Genomic DNA, 15876 nt, shown 5'->3' on the forward strand with positions numbered 1-15876 from the left:
CTCAGCAGAGGAGGACAAAGGGTTTGATTAGGGCAGGGAAAATGGAGTACGAGAGGAAGCTTGCAGGGAACATTAAGACGGACTGCAAAAGTTTCTATAGATATGTAAAGAGAAAAAGGTTAGTAAAGACAAACGTAGGTCCCCTGCAGTCAGAATCAGGGGAAGTCATAACGGGGAACAGAGAAATGGCAGACCAATTGAACAAGTACTTTGGTTCGGTATTCACTAAGGAGGACACAAACAACCTTCCGGATATAAAAGGGGTCAGAGGATCTAGTAAGAAGGAGGAACTGAGGGAAATCCTTATTAGTCGGGAAATTGTGTTGGGGAAAGTGATGGGAGTGAAGGCCGATAAATCCCCAGGGCCTGATGGACTGCATCCCAGAGTACTTAAGGAGGTGGCCTTGGAAATAGCGGATGCATTGACAGTCATTTTCCAACATTCCATTGACTCTGGATCAGTTCCTATGGAGTGGAGGGTAGCCAATGTAACCCCACTTTTTAAAAAAGGAGGGAGAGAGAAAACAGGGAATTATAGACCGGTCAGCCTGCCATCAGTAGTGGGTAAAATGATGGAATCAATTATTAAGGATGTCATAGCAGCGCATTTGGAAAGAGGTGACATGATAGGTCCAAGTCAGCATGGATTTGTGAAAGGGAAATCATGCTTGACAAATCTTCTGGAATTTTTTGAGGATGTTTCCAGTAGAGTGGATAAGGGAGAACCAGTTGATGTGGTATATTTGGACTTTCAGAAGGCTTTCGACAAGGTCCCACACAAGAGATTAATGTGCAAAGTTAAAGCACATGGGATTGGGGTTAGTGTGCTGACATGGATTGAGAACTGGTTGTCAGACAGGAAGCAAAGAGTAGGAGAAAATGGGTACTTTTCAGAATGGCAGGCAGTGACTAGTGGGGTACCGCAAGGTTCTGTGCTGGGGCCCCAGCTGTTTACATTGTACATTAATGATTTGGACGAGGGGATTAAATGTAGTATCTCCAAATTTGCGGATGACACTAAGTTGGGTGGCAGTGTGAGCTGCGAGGAGGATGCTATGAGGCTGCAGAGTGACTTGGATAGGTTAGGTGAGTGGGCAAATGCATGGCAGATGAAGTATAATGTGGATAAATGTGAGGTTATCCACTTTGGTGGTAAAAACAGAGAGATAGACTATTATCTGAATGGTGACAGATTAGGAAAAGGGGAGGTGCAACGAGACCTGGGTGTCATGGTACATCAGTCATTGAAGGTTGGCATGCAGGTACAGCAGGCGGTTAAGAAAGCAAATGGCATGTTAGTCTTCATAGCGAGGGGATTTGAGTACAGGGGCAGGGAGGTGTTGCTACAGTTGTACAGGGCCTTGGTGAGGCCACACCTGGAGTATTGTGCACAGTTTTGGTCTCCTAACTTGAGGAAGGGCATTCTTGCTATTGAGGGAGTGCAGCGAAGGTTCACCAGACTGATTCCCGGGATGGCGGAACTGACATATCAAGAAAGACTGGATCAACTGGGCTTGATTTCACTGGAGTTCAGAAGAATGAGAGGGGATCTCATAGAAACGTTTAAAATTCTGACGGGTTTAGACAGGTTAGATGCAGGAAGAATGTTCCCAATGTTGGGGAAGTCCAGAACCAGGGGTCACAGTCTAAGGATAAGGGGTAAGCCATTTAGGACCGAGATGAGGAGAAACGTCTTCACCCAGAGAGTGGTGAACCGTGGAATTCTCTACCACAGAAAGTTGTTGAGGCCAATTCACGAAATATATTCAAAAAGGAGTTAGATGTAGTCCTTACTACTAGGGGGATCAAGGGGTATGGTGAGAAAGCAGGAATGGGGTACTGAAGTTGCATGTTCAGCCATGAACTCATTGAATGGCGGTGCAGGCTCGAAGGGCCAAATGGCCTACTCCTGCACCTATTTTCTATGTTTCTATGCCTTTCTTTACCATCCGAGACCTTGAAAGCGTTCAGCAGCACTCCCTGCACACTTTTAAAACTTTTAATATGTATTGCACCAAGCCACTACTTAAATACAATATAAAAAGATACAGTCCAAAGCTTAAATGCAAACTTACTTACTTAATAGTGTAGATGAACAAAGGGACCTTGGAGTGCTTGTCCACAGATCCGTGAAAGTAGCAGGCCAGGTGGTTAAGGTGGTTAAAAAGGCATACGGAATGCTTGCCTTTATTGGCCGAGGCATAGAATATAAGAGCAGAGAGGTTATGCTCAAATTGTATAATACTTTGGTTGGGCCACAGCTGGAGTACTGCATGCAATTCTGGTCACCATATTATAGTAAGGAATGATTGCACTAGAGAGGGTGCAGAGGAGATTTACTAGGATGCTGCCTGGAATGGAGAATCTTAGTTATGAGGATAGATTGGATAGGCTGGGTTTATTCTCATTGGAACAGAGGAGGTTGAAAGGAGACCTCATTGAGCTGTACAAAATATTGAGGGGCCTGGACTGGACATAGTGGATAGTAAGAGCTTATTTCCTTTGGTGGAGGGGTCTATAATGAGGGGGTATAGTTTTAAGGTGGTTGGTGGAAGGTTTAGAGGGGATTTGAGGGGGGGGCTTCTTTACGCAGAGGGTTGTGGGGATCTGGAACTCGTTGCCTGGAAGAGTGGTGGATGCAGAAAACCCTCACCACTTTTAAGAGATGGTTGGATGGGCACATAAAGTGCAGTAACCTGCAGGGTTACGGACCTAGAGCTGGTAATTGGGATTAGACTAGATGACCTTTTGTTGGACGGCACAGATATAATGGTAAGTTCTGCAGGGAATCGAATATGGCCAGCGTGATCTCATGGATTAGTTTCGGTCGCCTGGAGAGAAATTTTCCCAGATTTTTTTCTCCCTAAATTGGCTTGGGTTTTTATCTGGTTTTTGCCTCTCCCAGGAGATCACATGGCTCCAGTTGGGGTGGAGTGTAGAATGTTTCAGTATAAGGGGTGTCGCAGTTGTGTGAGACGGATTGGTTGGGCTGGGTGCTCTTTGCCTTTCCGTCATTGTTCATAGGTTTATATGTAACCTTTAGGGCTGCTGAACAAGGGCCGTGCGGCTCTTTGTCGGCCGGTGTGGACATGATGGGCCGAAATGGCCGCCTTCTGCGCTGTAGATTTCTATGTTTCTACATGTGTGTCTCTTTAAGAAGCACTGATAGCGGCTGTCAGTCTGCTTGCATGCTCACTTTTGAGAGCAAGCTTGGGACTCAGCACAAAGGTCCAAGGTCGCAGATCGTGATGGTAAGTTGGCATTGCACGCTGACTGATGTCATGCTCTCCATAATTTGCATCTGGCCGGTGCTGCTATTGCCAGCGCTAAGGCCGTCACCAAAATGGCGGCCACCGAGTCCCGTGCCAGAGAAGGGCGTTAGAGCGGCGGCCATGATTTTTTTGCAGGATTGCAGCGGTAACTTATGGCTTGTGGTGCTAAGGTAGGGAATTTCTAAAATGAAAATGATGCTAATCACAGTTTAAAAAAAAAACTTAAATTGTATTCATTACAGGCTTTGAGGTATTGGTATGGTTGTTGTTGTGGAATAATGTGGCCACACGATTGATGAGATATTACAAAAAACTATGTTCAATTTTAAACAACAACAACTTGCATTTATATAGTGCCTTTAAATTGTTAAAACGTCCCAAGGCACTTCACAGGAGCGTTATCAGACAGAAATTGACACCGAGCCAAAGAAGGAGACATTTGGCCAGGTGACCAAATGCTTGGTCAAAGAGGTAGGTTTCAAGCAGCATCTTAAAAGAGGAGAGGTAAACAGGTTTGGGAAGGGAATTCAAAAGCTTGGGGCCTAGACAGCTGAAGGCACAGCTGCCAATGCTGGAGCGACGTGCATAATACCCGAGTTGAAGGAATGCAGAGTTCGTGTAGGGCTGGAGGAGGATACAGAGATGGGCAGGGATGAGGCCATGGAGGGATTTGAACATGGGATGAGAATTTTAAAATGGAGGTGTTGGTGGAATGGGAGCCAATGTAGGTCAGTGAGCACAGGGGAATTAAAGGAGAATCAGACCTTTTAATGAGCAATGAGATGTGTGTATATCGGGGTTATTAACCACACCAATTACTTTAGTATGAGGCGTCCTTGTGATTGTAAGTCTGGTCACTAGTGGCACCACATTGCATATGCTGTATTTTCCAGCCCCTTGTGCTAATAAGTCCCTGTAGTGTTCAGTTCCTTAATGGCTGAATTAGCATATCTGCAGGTGTTTTGATGGTCAGCCAAGATCCCTTGTGCCGAGGGTTTGAATTAAAATGGTCTCTTGTGCTTTGAAATTAGGCTCTTCAAATATCAAGTTTTAACGCATTCATATGAAATTCCTTTATTTGCTATTCTAACTGAGATATGAATGTGTTTATTGGCGACAGATAGGCCTCCCTTTGTATTCAAATAAATACTCCCCTTAATAGTTATTAGGGCTCCTATATTCTATATCCAATTATGGATGGATTGGCAAAGATTAATGAGGCTATAATTTACTCTGGGGATTCAGATGACATCTTAAACTACAACAGTAAAGCTCAAGATGTGGTTTAAAAATTCAAAATGCTTGATTTCAAGATATTGGTGTGCAGATTACATTTTCACATCTGGAGCCAGGATCTGTCATGGTCTAATTCAGCATAACCTTTTCAGCATAAGCTTGAGGATTGGATTTTGCTCTCTTGACAAACTCAGGCCTGCCATTTCAGTCCAGTGGTGAAACGTGGCTAAATAAGAACCTAGGTGGAACAAGGGTAGAGAAAAACCCACTTGAAATTTGATGGTGCTGAGGATTGTAAGGTACTGATAGGATATTGTAATTCAGAAAAGATCGAGAGTTTTAATGCACAGAATGGACAGCTCTTGCATCCAAAGAATGACCATTGATAGTGATAGAAATTGTAGGCAGTGTGATTTGTTTCATTACCTTTGGGCTCCATTTCTCAGTATATAAAGAAGGTACAGTCAGATAATTCTAGTATATCTGCAGGCAGGCATCTGTGTGACGTTAGAGATTTATGGAACAAAGGAAAACAATTCATTTCAAGACACACCATAATACTTTCTCTTTTGAGAAAATGGAAAATTAAACAAATGGAAAAAAAGCGTGTTGTTTCTCTGTTGCACTGTACCTACTAATTTAACATTTATCCAGATACTCAGATGAGTTAAGGGACTATTTTTGTGTATTTATGAAACCATCACTTTTAATGTTTTGATATAACTGCATTATTCATGAACAAGGTATTCTTGACTGCAGAGTGAGCTTTAATCAAGCCACAAATATTCTAAAAGTCTAAATTTTTCTACTTCTGCTACCCAAGGTGAAAAAGTCTGTAAAAGACAAAATCAGTCAACCATCTATGTAACCTGTCAAAAAACTGATAACTCATCTGCTCTGTAATCATGACTCATATTAGAAGATTCAACACATGGGGCCCAAGTTTCGAGCCGCGCCTAGAACGGCGCAGTCCCGACCTGGACGCCCGTTTTTCGCGCCACAAAGTGCGCCTAAAAAAAACTTCCAGATTCTCCAGCTCCCTGCAGGTCGTTTGCAGCACGGCGCAGCGCAGCACGAGCTGTAGGGGGCGGAGCCAGGTCACTGCGCTGAAAACATTGCCGGGACCTCTGCACATGCGCGCTACAGTGGGCGCGCATGTGCAGTAGCTCGAGGCGCCCAAAACTGTGTGGGAGGGGCCGAAGCACGCAGCCCCTAGCCCTGGCCCAATGGCCTCACTGGGGCTGCGTGAATAAGGCTCCTCCCACGGCCAGCTCCTGCTTCCTCCCGACCCGACTCGACTCCCGCCCCCCGCCTCCGGACCGGACCCGACACCAACACCAACCCGACTCCCGCTTCCCCCTCCCCTTCCGACTGGACCCGACCTGACCTCCCTCCCCCCGACCTGACCTCCCTCTCCCTCCCTCCCCTCGACCCGAACCGAACCGACCTCCCTCCCACCACACCCCCCCCCCGATCCCGACCCGCGCTCCCGACCCCAACCCGCGCTCCCCCCGACCCAACCCGCGATCCCGACCCGACCCAACGCTACCTACCTGTAAATCTGGTGCTGGAGACGGGCCCTGCCCGAAGTCTTGGGCCCGGCCCGTTCAGCCTCCCTCCCCCTTCTCCTTTCCCCCCCCCCATCTCCTTTCCCCCCTTCTCCTTCCCCCCCTTTTTCTTTCCCCCTTTTCCTCCTCCCCCCTTCCCCCTTCTCCTCCGCCCCCTTCTCCCCATCCCTCCCCCTTCCCTCCCTCTGCTCCCTCCCCTCGCTGTCAGAAATACAGACACTGACAGACAGAGAATGAGAGAGACACACAGATAGACAGACAGAGAGATAGAGACACTGACAGAGACACACTGGGGGGGGGGGGGGGGGCATCCCAGCACGCTGTTGGAGGGCTCCCGGTGCTGCAGTTGGTAAGTAGAAAATGTTTTATTTATTGATTTAAAAAAATCATTATTTCTTATTAATTTTTTTTGATTGATTTATTGGTTGATTTATTGATGTTTTTATCATTTATTATTGATGTTGGCTCTTTATTTGTAAAACTGAAGTGTTTAATGTTTGTAAACTTCCCTTTAAAACCCGCTCCCCCATTCCCTACGCCTGATTTGTAACATACGCCTGATTTTCTAAAGTGCAGACAAGGTTTTATCGAGCGTACAAAAATCTTCACTTACTCCATTCTAAGTTAGTTTGGAGTAAGTTTTCACTGACGAAAAAGAAGGGAATAAGGTGATTGTAGTCAAACTAGACAATGGACAAATTTGCAGAAAGCACCTGGACCAAACGAGGCTGCGGTTCACAGACTGCCCTGAACAACCCACAGCAGACACCACCTTTTTCGAGCCCACAACACACACCCAAAGGATCAACGACACCACGCCGGACCAGGAAATCGAACCCATCACGCCCAATAGCCCAGCAAGGCCAGGCTCACCTAGCAGCCCTGCAGGGCCAACAACACACCAGCCCAGCGAGGGCACAGCCAACACACCAGAACAGACATTTGTTTCCAAGGCGGTCCACCATTGAAAGAAAGGCTCCCGACCGTCTCACCCTGTAAATAGTTTTCACTTTGACTTTGGTGGGGGAGTGATGTTGTGTATCTATAAAGCATGCACTCCCATGTTGCACCACCAGGGAGCTCATCCCCTGAAGTCCCAAGGGATCCCAGCATCCCTTGGGAGCACTGTAGGTAAGCCAGCCCCTAAGGCCTGTTCCTCACTCTGGAGTGTCTTATTAAAGACTGAGGTCACTGTTACTTTAACCTCCCTGTGTGCAGCCTCATCTGTGTTCGGAACACAATAGTTACAATCTCAATGACTTTCTTGGGTTAAATTAAAAATGAAGTCGCACTTGAGTCCTGGAGCAATAATCTTGAAAATAAAGACTTGCATTTATATTGCCTCCTTTCATTGTCTTCCTCTGGTTCCTTGAACCCTTCTTCATCTTCCTCCTTTATTTTGTTGCTCCCCAGTAAGCTCCAAGGCCACTCCCTTCTATATTTCCAGATTGTGGAGAACATAGTAAACGATAATGAATCTTGACAATCGCTCTGGGTTGCACTGAAAGAAGCCCCGCTACCGAGCTGTCCAGACAGTGGAACCGTTGTTTCAGGACGCTTAATGGTTCGCTCACTCAGAACTCTCGTTGTTGAGCGGCTCTGATTATATCCGCGCTCCGCGTCTATGTCTGTTTTCCTGACAGGAGTCGTGAGCCAGTTGACGAGGGGATACACCAAATGACCCCCAACAGCCAACCTGCCACCTGATCATCTGGGTGGACCAGCGGAGGTATTGAGGACTTGCACAGTATGAAAGCCTCATGACCATCGAAAGGACGGTGCTTCGATGGAATTTGCCCTCTATTTCATTTTTTTCCCGTCGGGGGTGGTGAAATCGGGCTGCGGCGGGGCAGAAGTCGGTGGGGAGCGGGGTGGAAGATGGGCGGATTCAGGAGCGCATGTTGATCATGTCAAGGTGACGTTTATTACGTCAGCGTGACGCGTTGATGCGTCATAGCGTCCCTCCCTTTCAGTTAAAGGGGAGGGCCACTGCAAGCTCTGCATAAACTTTAGTGGCGCCCACTGGGCCACCAGAGATGGTTTCGGCCAGGTCGGCAGCCTGGTACCCAAAAGGGGGTGCCGCACTGCCTGTTGGCAGCCCGGCCGAGCCCGTGGCCATCATTGTCGTGCTGACTTCGGAGTTGGCCGACAATTAAAATTAAATAGCGCTCGCGGCAGTGTGCTGCCCAGCCACAAGCAGCTTCCCGCAGGCGAAAGTTGTCGGGGGCACCGAGTGGTGCCAATTTCCCACGTGGGGTGGAAAGGGGTCGCCATTGGTCGGTAAGGGTGGTGGAAACACAAGAGGGGCGGTGTCCTCCACCGCCACAAAAAGGGACAAAGGCAATTTACGAAATGTCAGACCCTCCATCCCAACTGAGCGGTAGCTCTTTACCGCCCCATTAATCTTTGAGGCGGTAACGGCTCTTAAAAAAAGGGACAATTTCGGCTCCCTTTACTCTTATACTCCAATCATTTTTTAATAAAGGCTACCTGCCATACCATTTGCTTTACAAATTGCTTGCTGTACACATGATAACTTTTCAATGATTTGTGTACAAAGACACGCAGGTCCCTCTGAACACCAATATTTTCCCGGTTTCTCACCATTTAAAAAAAAATATTTTGCTTTTCTATTTTTCATACCAAAGTGGATAATTTCACATTTCTCCACATTATATTCCATCTGCCATGTTCTTGCCCACTCATTTAACCTGTCTACATCCTTTTGCAGCCTCTTTGCATCCTCCTCACAACATACTTTTCCATCCAGCTTTGTATTATCAGTAAACTTAGATGCATTATACTCGGTCCCCTCATCTAAGTCATTAATCTATTGTAAATAGCAGAGTCCCAAGCACTGATCCTTGCAGTTCCCCACTAGTTACAGTCTGCCAACCCGAAAATGACTCGTTATTCCTACTCCGTTTTCTGTCCGTTAACCAATCCTTAATCCATGCTAATATACTACCCCCATCCCTAGTTCTGTGTAATAACCTCTTGTGTGGCACCTTATCAAATGCTTTCTGAAAATCCACATACACTATATCCAATGGTTCCCCCTTATCTACCCTGCTAGTTACAACCTCATAAAACTCTAACTAGATTTGTCAAACGCGGTTTCCTTTTCATAAATCTGTGTTGACACTGGCCAATCATATTATGATTTTCTAAGTGTTCTGTAACCACGTCCCAAATGACAGATTCTAGCATTTCCCTACTACTGATGTCGGGCTAACTGGTCCATAGTTCCCTGTTTTCTCGCTCCCCGCCCCCTTTATTGAATAGCGGGGTTGCATTTGCTACCTTCCAATTGCAGGGACTATTCTAGAATCCAGGGAATTCTGGAAGGTTGAAGCCAATGCATTCAGTATCTCTGTAATCACCTCTTTTAAAACCCTTGGATATAGGCCATCAGGTCCATCACAAACTCTCTCTTACAATGTATTTCCTACCAAACAATAGTCAAAATAGCCAAAAACTTGGCCCAAAAAGGACACCAGAAGCATAACCAGAGACTTGCCTTAATGGAAATGAGGATCCCATTAAACAGTGCATACGAAGGCTGCTTCTCGAATGTTCCCACCATGATTTGCTGGGCAGATTTAGGAAATGACTTTTAATTCACACACGGACGCCAGTTTAACAAATGGGTTCCGATCATATTTTAATCATAGCCGCGTTTGTTTCAGGCAGCCACCAGGGACGTCTATCGAGCGGCCAAACCAATATGGCGTCGGGCGCACTTAGAAACATAGAAACATAGAAAATAGGTGCAGGAGTAGGCCATTCAGCCCTTCGAGCCTGCACCACCATTCAATAAGATCATGGCTGATCATTCCCTCAGTACCCCTTTCCTGCTTTCTCTCCATACCCCTTGATCCCCTTAGCCGTAAGTGCCTCTAACTCCCTCTTGAATATATCCAATGAACTGGCATCAACAACTCTCTGCGGCAGGGAATTCCACAGGTTAACAACTCTCTGAGTGAAGAAGTTTCTCCTCATCTCAATCCTAAATGGCCTACCCCTTATCCTAAGACTGTGTCCCCAGTTCTGGACTTCCCCAACATCGGGAACATTTTACCCGCATCTAACCTGTCCTGTCCCGTCAGAATCTTATATGTTTCTATGCGATCCCCTCTCATCCTTCTAAACTCCAATGTATAAAGGCCCAGTTGATCCAGTCTCTCCTCATATGTCAGTCATGCCATCCCCGGAATCAGTCTGGTGAGCCTTCGCTGCACTCCCTCAAAAGCAAGAACGTCCTTCCTCAGATTAGGAGACCAAAACTGAATACAATATTCCAGGTGAGGCCTCACCAAGGCCCTGTACAACTGCAGTAAGACCTCCCTGCTCCTATACTCAAATCCCCTAGCTATGAAGGCCAACATACCATTTGCCTTCTTCACTGCCTGCTGTACCTGTATGCCAACTTTCAAAGTCTGATGAACCATGACACCCAGGTCTCGTTGCACCTCCCCTTTTCCTAATCTGCCACCATTCAGATAATATTCTGTCTTCGCGTTTTTGCCCCAAAGTGGGTAACCTCACATTTATCCACATTATACTGCATCTGCCATGCATTTGCCCACTTACCTAACCTGTCCAATTCTCCCTGCAGCCTCCTAGCGTCCCCCTCACAACTCACACCGCCACCCAGTTTAGTGTCATCTGCAAACTTGGAGATATTACACTCAATTCCTTCATCCAAATCATTGATGTATATTGTAAATAGCTGGGGTCCGAGCACTGAGCCCTGCGGCACTCCACTAGTCACTGCCTGCCATTCTCAAAAGGACCCGTTTATCCCAACTTTCTGCTTCCTGTCTGCCAACCAGGACAGTATATTACCCCCAATACCATGTGCTTTGATTTTGCACACCAATCTCTTGTGTGGGACCTTGTCAAAAGCCTTTTGAAAGTCCAAATACACCACATCCACTGGTTCTCCCTTGTCCACTCTACGAATTACATCCTCAAAAAATTCCAGAAGATTTGTCAAGCATGATTTCCCCTTCATAAATCCATGCTGACTTGGACTGATCCTGTCACTGCTTTCCAAATGCGCTGCTATTTCATCCTTAATAATTGATTCCAACATTTTCCCCATTACTGATGTCAGGCTAACCGGTCTATAATTACCCGCTTTCTCTCTCCCTCCCTTTTTAAAAAGTGGTGTTACATTAGCTACCCTCCAGTCCATAGGAACTGATCCAGAGTCGATAGACTGTTGGAAAAGGATCACCAATGCACCACTATTTCTAGGGCCACTTCCTTAAGTACTCTGGGATGCAGACTATCATAGGCCCCGGGGATTTATCGGCCTTCAATCCCATCAATTTCCCTAACACAATTTCCCGCCTAATAAGGATATCCTTCAGTTCCTCCTTCTCACTCGACCCTCGATCCCCTAGTACTTCCGGAAGGTTATTTATATCTTCCTTCGTGAAGACAGAACCAAAGTATTTGTTCAATTGGTGTGCCATTTCTTTGTTCCCCATTATAAATTCACCTGAATCCGATAGCAAGGGACCTACGTTTGTCTTCACTAATCTTTTTCTCTTCACATATCTATAGAAGCTTTTGCAGTCAGTTTTTATGTTCCCAGCAAGCTTCTTCTCGTACTCTTCTTTCCCCCTCTTAATTAAACTCTTTGTCCTCCTCTGCTGAATTCTAAATTTCTCCCAGTCCTCAGGTTTGTTGCTTTTTCTGGCCAATTTATATGCCTCTTCCTTGGATTTAACACTCTCCTTAATTTCCCTTGTTAGCCACGGTTGAGCCACCTTCCCCGTTTTATTTTTACTCCAGACAGGGATATACAATTGCTGAAGTTCATCCATGTGATCCTTAAAATGTTTGCCATTGCCTATCCACCGTCAACCCTTTAAGTATCATTTGCCAGTCTATTCTAGCCAATTCACGCCTCAAACCATCGTAGTTACCTTTCCTTAAGTTCAGGACCCTAGTTTCTGAATTAACAGTGTCACTCTCCATCTTAATAAAGAATTCTACCATGTTATGGTCACTCTTCCCCAAGGGGCCTCGCGCAACAAGATTGCTAATTAGTCCTTTCTCATTACACATCATCCAGTCTAGGTCGGCCAACTCCCTAGTTGGTTCCTCAACATATTGGTCTAGAAAACCATTCCTAATATACTCCAGGAAATCCTCCTCCACCGCATTGCTACCAGCTTGGATAGTCCAATCAATATGTAGATTAAAGTCACCCATGATAACTGCTGTACCTTTATTGCATGCATCCCTAATTTCTTGTTTGATGCTGTCCCCAACCTTACTACTACTGTTTGGTGATCTGTACACAACTCCCACTAGCGTTTTCTGCCCCTTGGTATTCCGTAGCTCCACCCATACCGATTTCACATCATCCAAGCTAATGTCCTTTCTTACTATTGCATTAATTTCCTCTTTAACCAGCAATGCCACCCTGCCTCCTTTTCCTTTCTGTCTATCCTTCCTAAATGTTGAATACCCCTGGATGTTGAGTTACCAGCCTTGGTCATCCTGGAGCAATGTCTCTGTGATGCCAATTACATCATACCCATTAACTGCTATCTGAGCAGTTAATTCGTCCACCTTATTCCGAATACTCCTCGCATTGAGGCACAGAGCCTTCAGGCTTGTCTTTTTAACACACTTTGCCCCTTTAGAATTTTGGTGTAATGTGGCCCTTTTTGCTTTTTGCCTTGGGTTTCTCTGCCCTCCACTTTTACTTTTCTTCTTTCTATCTTTTGCTTCTGCCCCCATTCTACTTCCCTCTGTCTCCCTGCATAGGTTCCCATCCCCCTGCCATATTAGTTTAACTCCTCCCCAACAGCACTAGCAAAAGCTCCCTCTAGGAGATTGGTTCCAGTCCTGCCCAGGTGCAGACTGTCCGGTTTGTACTGGTCCCACCTCCCCCAGAACCGGTTCCAATGTCCCAGCAATTTGAATCCCTCCCTTGTGCACCACTCCTCAAGCCACATATTCATCTGGAGCTATCCTGCGATTCCTACTCTGACTAGCACGTGGCACTGGTAGCAATCCTGAGATTACTACTTTTGAGGTCCTACTTTTTAATTTAGCTCCTAGCTCCCTAAATTCGTCTCGTAGGACTTCATCCCATTTTTTACCTATATGCACCACGACAACTAGCTGTTCACCCTCCCTTTTTAGAATGTCCTGCACCCGCTTCGAGACATCCTTGACCCTTGCACCAGGGAGGTAACATACCATCCTGGAGTCTCGGTTGCGGCCGCAGAAATGTCTTATCTATTCCCCTTACAATTGAATCCCCTATCACTATAGCTCTTCCACTCCTTTTCCTGCCCTTCTATGCAGCAGAGCCACCCACGATGCCATGAACTTGGCTGCTGCTGCCACCCCTGATTAGTCATCCCCCTCAACAGTACCCAAAGCGGTGTATCTGTTTTGCAGGAGGATGACCGCAGGGGACCCCTGCACTACCTTCCTTGCACGGCTCCTTCCTGTTGGTCACCCATTCCCTAACTGGCTATGTACCCTTTATCTGCGGTAAGACCAACTCACTAAACGTGCTATTCACGTCATTCTCAGCATCGTGCATGTTCCAGAGTTCATCCATCTGCAGTTCCAGTGCCGCAATGCGGTCCGTCAGGAGCTGCAGGTGGATACACTTCTCGCATACGTAGTCGTCAGGGACACCGGAAGCGTCCCTGACTTCCCACATAGTACCATTCCAGCGTGAAACTTTACACTGCAAAATGCCCATTCTTGACCCAGAAAACAGGCGAGAAGTCATATCAATTTCTACTCCATGGTCTCAGCAGGGTCAAATGCGGTTTTAAAATGACAGCTCTCGATTTATATGTCATCCCCCTTGCTATGCATTTGTATGTTAATTTTTTAACAGCCTGGCAACATTTAGTGACCTGTCTAGTCAAACGCAATGATCTTGCTTCTGCTCTGACATCTTAGGTACATTTAGCACATAATCAAACATCTGCCAAATCTCATAATCTTACTCTTCCCCATATTGCCATTTCTCTGCCCATTGATCGAGCTTGTTAAGATCCTTTTGAATTTGTGCACATTGATATCCATAATTTGCCACAGCTCCTGATTTGGTATAATTTGCCAATTTGCAACTTTGAGCACAATTTCTTCCTCTAAGTCGTTTATAAGAACAACTAACACCACAGCACAGTATGCTGCATTACTGCCACACCAACTTAAGGCTTCCTACTTTCATTGTGTCAATGGCTGATATCCTGAATTAAAGTTGTCCATCATTACTACGGTGACAACATTTCAAAAAATATTTCATTGGCTGTAAAGCGCTTTGGGACGTCCTGAGCTTGTAAAAGGTGCTACACAAATGCAGGTTCTTTCTTTCTTAACATGCTTTTTTTCTATTTTGTTTTATAGATACAGACCCCAACCAGAGGATGTTATTTTGCGAGCATTTGAGGTATAGTTGGATTTTAAGTTACTTGTCAAACCTCAGTTCTCTCGCTGGGTGGGAGCACAAAAGGACAAAGAGCCACTTGGGCAAACAGGTTATGAACATACGAAACCGACGGGTAGGAAAAGACCAGCTGGTCTATCAAGGGGCTGATAGAGTTAGATGAAACAGGGTGGGAGGAGGCTTGTGTGGAGCATAAACACCAAAATAGACTAGTTAGCCCGAATGGCCTGTTTCTGTGCTGTAAATACTATGTAAAACACAGTCCTTGGTTGGGAGGTGGAAGCCAAAAATACATCAGGTCATTTTTTGCAGTTAGAAGTAAATGGAAAGGCAGGTAATGCCAAAAGTAAAAAAGGGACAGGGTACTTGGCTTATAAATTTTTTTCGCACATTCTCAAGGAAAGAAGTGAGACTGAGCTAAGTAAGTGGAATTTGCTTTGATTGTTACTCTGTACGTTCACTTTCTGAACTGCCTGATCTCATCTTACCAAGTACTTTCCTTTAAAAGGATCAGAGAGACACATGTCGGGGCACTTGCGAGGCACAATGTCCTGTTCAGATCAGATCCAGTTACACTCCTAGGCTACACCATCATTTTAGTTAAATATTGGGCAGGACAGGCACACCTCTAGACATAAGATGCTCAGTCCTCTGTCTGGCACTGCTGCACCTGAGAAAATATCTAAGGAAACTTGTAACAACATGTACTCTGCAATTAAAGCACATCTGTCTCCGTTAAGTACTTCTGATTTTACACACAAATCTTTTAATGTGACTGTTATATTTAATTCCCAGGTGTTGGATCTAAATAAAAAAGGATATCTTACCCAAGATGAACTTACAAAGTTTTTGACTGAGGAAGGTAATATCTATATGTGTTTGTGTGTATACATGAAATATATTTATATCTAGCTTGTAGCATGCTCTTTCTGTAAGTATAACACATTTCTGGTAACACTTACTTGTCATGCTTTTTCTATCATGCTTAACCATACTGTGACCAAAATTACTTGACTTTGGGGCTGTGAAAGGAAAGCTTACTAAGGGGGCATGACATTTTGGGTGGGGCCTGGTTATGCCAGGGCCTGATGCCCTTTGGCCCCTGTCAGAAAGTCTGATGGGTTTGGGGGCGGGAGTATTATGACACCATAAAATATGACGTATTTTCCTCTCTATTTGCCCTAGCAACATTGAGTGCAAGGGGATGGACGTTTGTCTTTGACGTCACTAAGAATTTGGAGGGGGAATTGAAAAAGCCATTTTCCTGAAAGCAATTGATTACAGAACGATCGTTTGCTTCTGGGAAAATAGCCACCAGAGGAAGTAACTCCATTTTGTGGTTCAAGAATGTTGATGGGTG

General features: G+C 45.6%; 1 protein-coding gene across 3 annotated transcripts in view; it reads left to right on the plus strand.

Moving 5' to 3' along the window:
• Positions 1-15876, plus strand: part of efcab2 (EF-hand calcium binding domain 2) — a 74233-nt gene that overhangs the window by 39538 nt on the left and 18819 nt on the right. For all 3 annotated transcript variants that reach the window (XR_011594985.1, XR_011594986.1, XM_070889199.1), the window contains exons 5-6: positions 14477-14519; positions 15312-15378. Coding sequence is in view for 1 of the 3 variants with exons in the window: in XM_070889199.1 (XP_070745300.1) it covers positions 14477-14519; positions 15312-15378 (110 nt within the window). In the remaining 2 variants the exon portion in view is untranslated. The remainder of the gene's footprint in view (positions 1-14476; positions 14520-15311; positions 15379-15876) is intronic.

This window comes from Pristiophorus japonicus, chromosome 9 (assembly GCF_044704955.1).
Source record: "Pristiophorus japonicus isolate sPriJap1 chromosome 9, sPriJap1.hap1, whole genome shotgun sequence".
Taxonomy (NCBI): Eukaryota; Metazoa; Chordata; class Chondrichthyes; family Pristiophoridae; genus Pristiophorus; species Pristiophorus japonicus.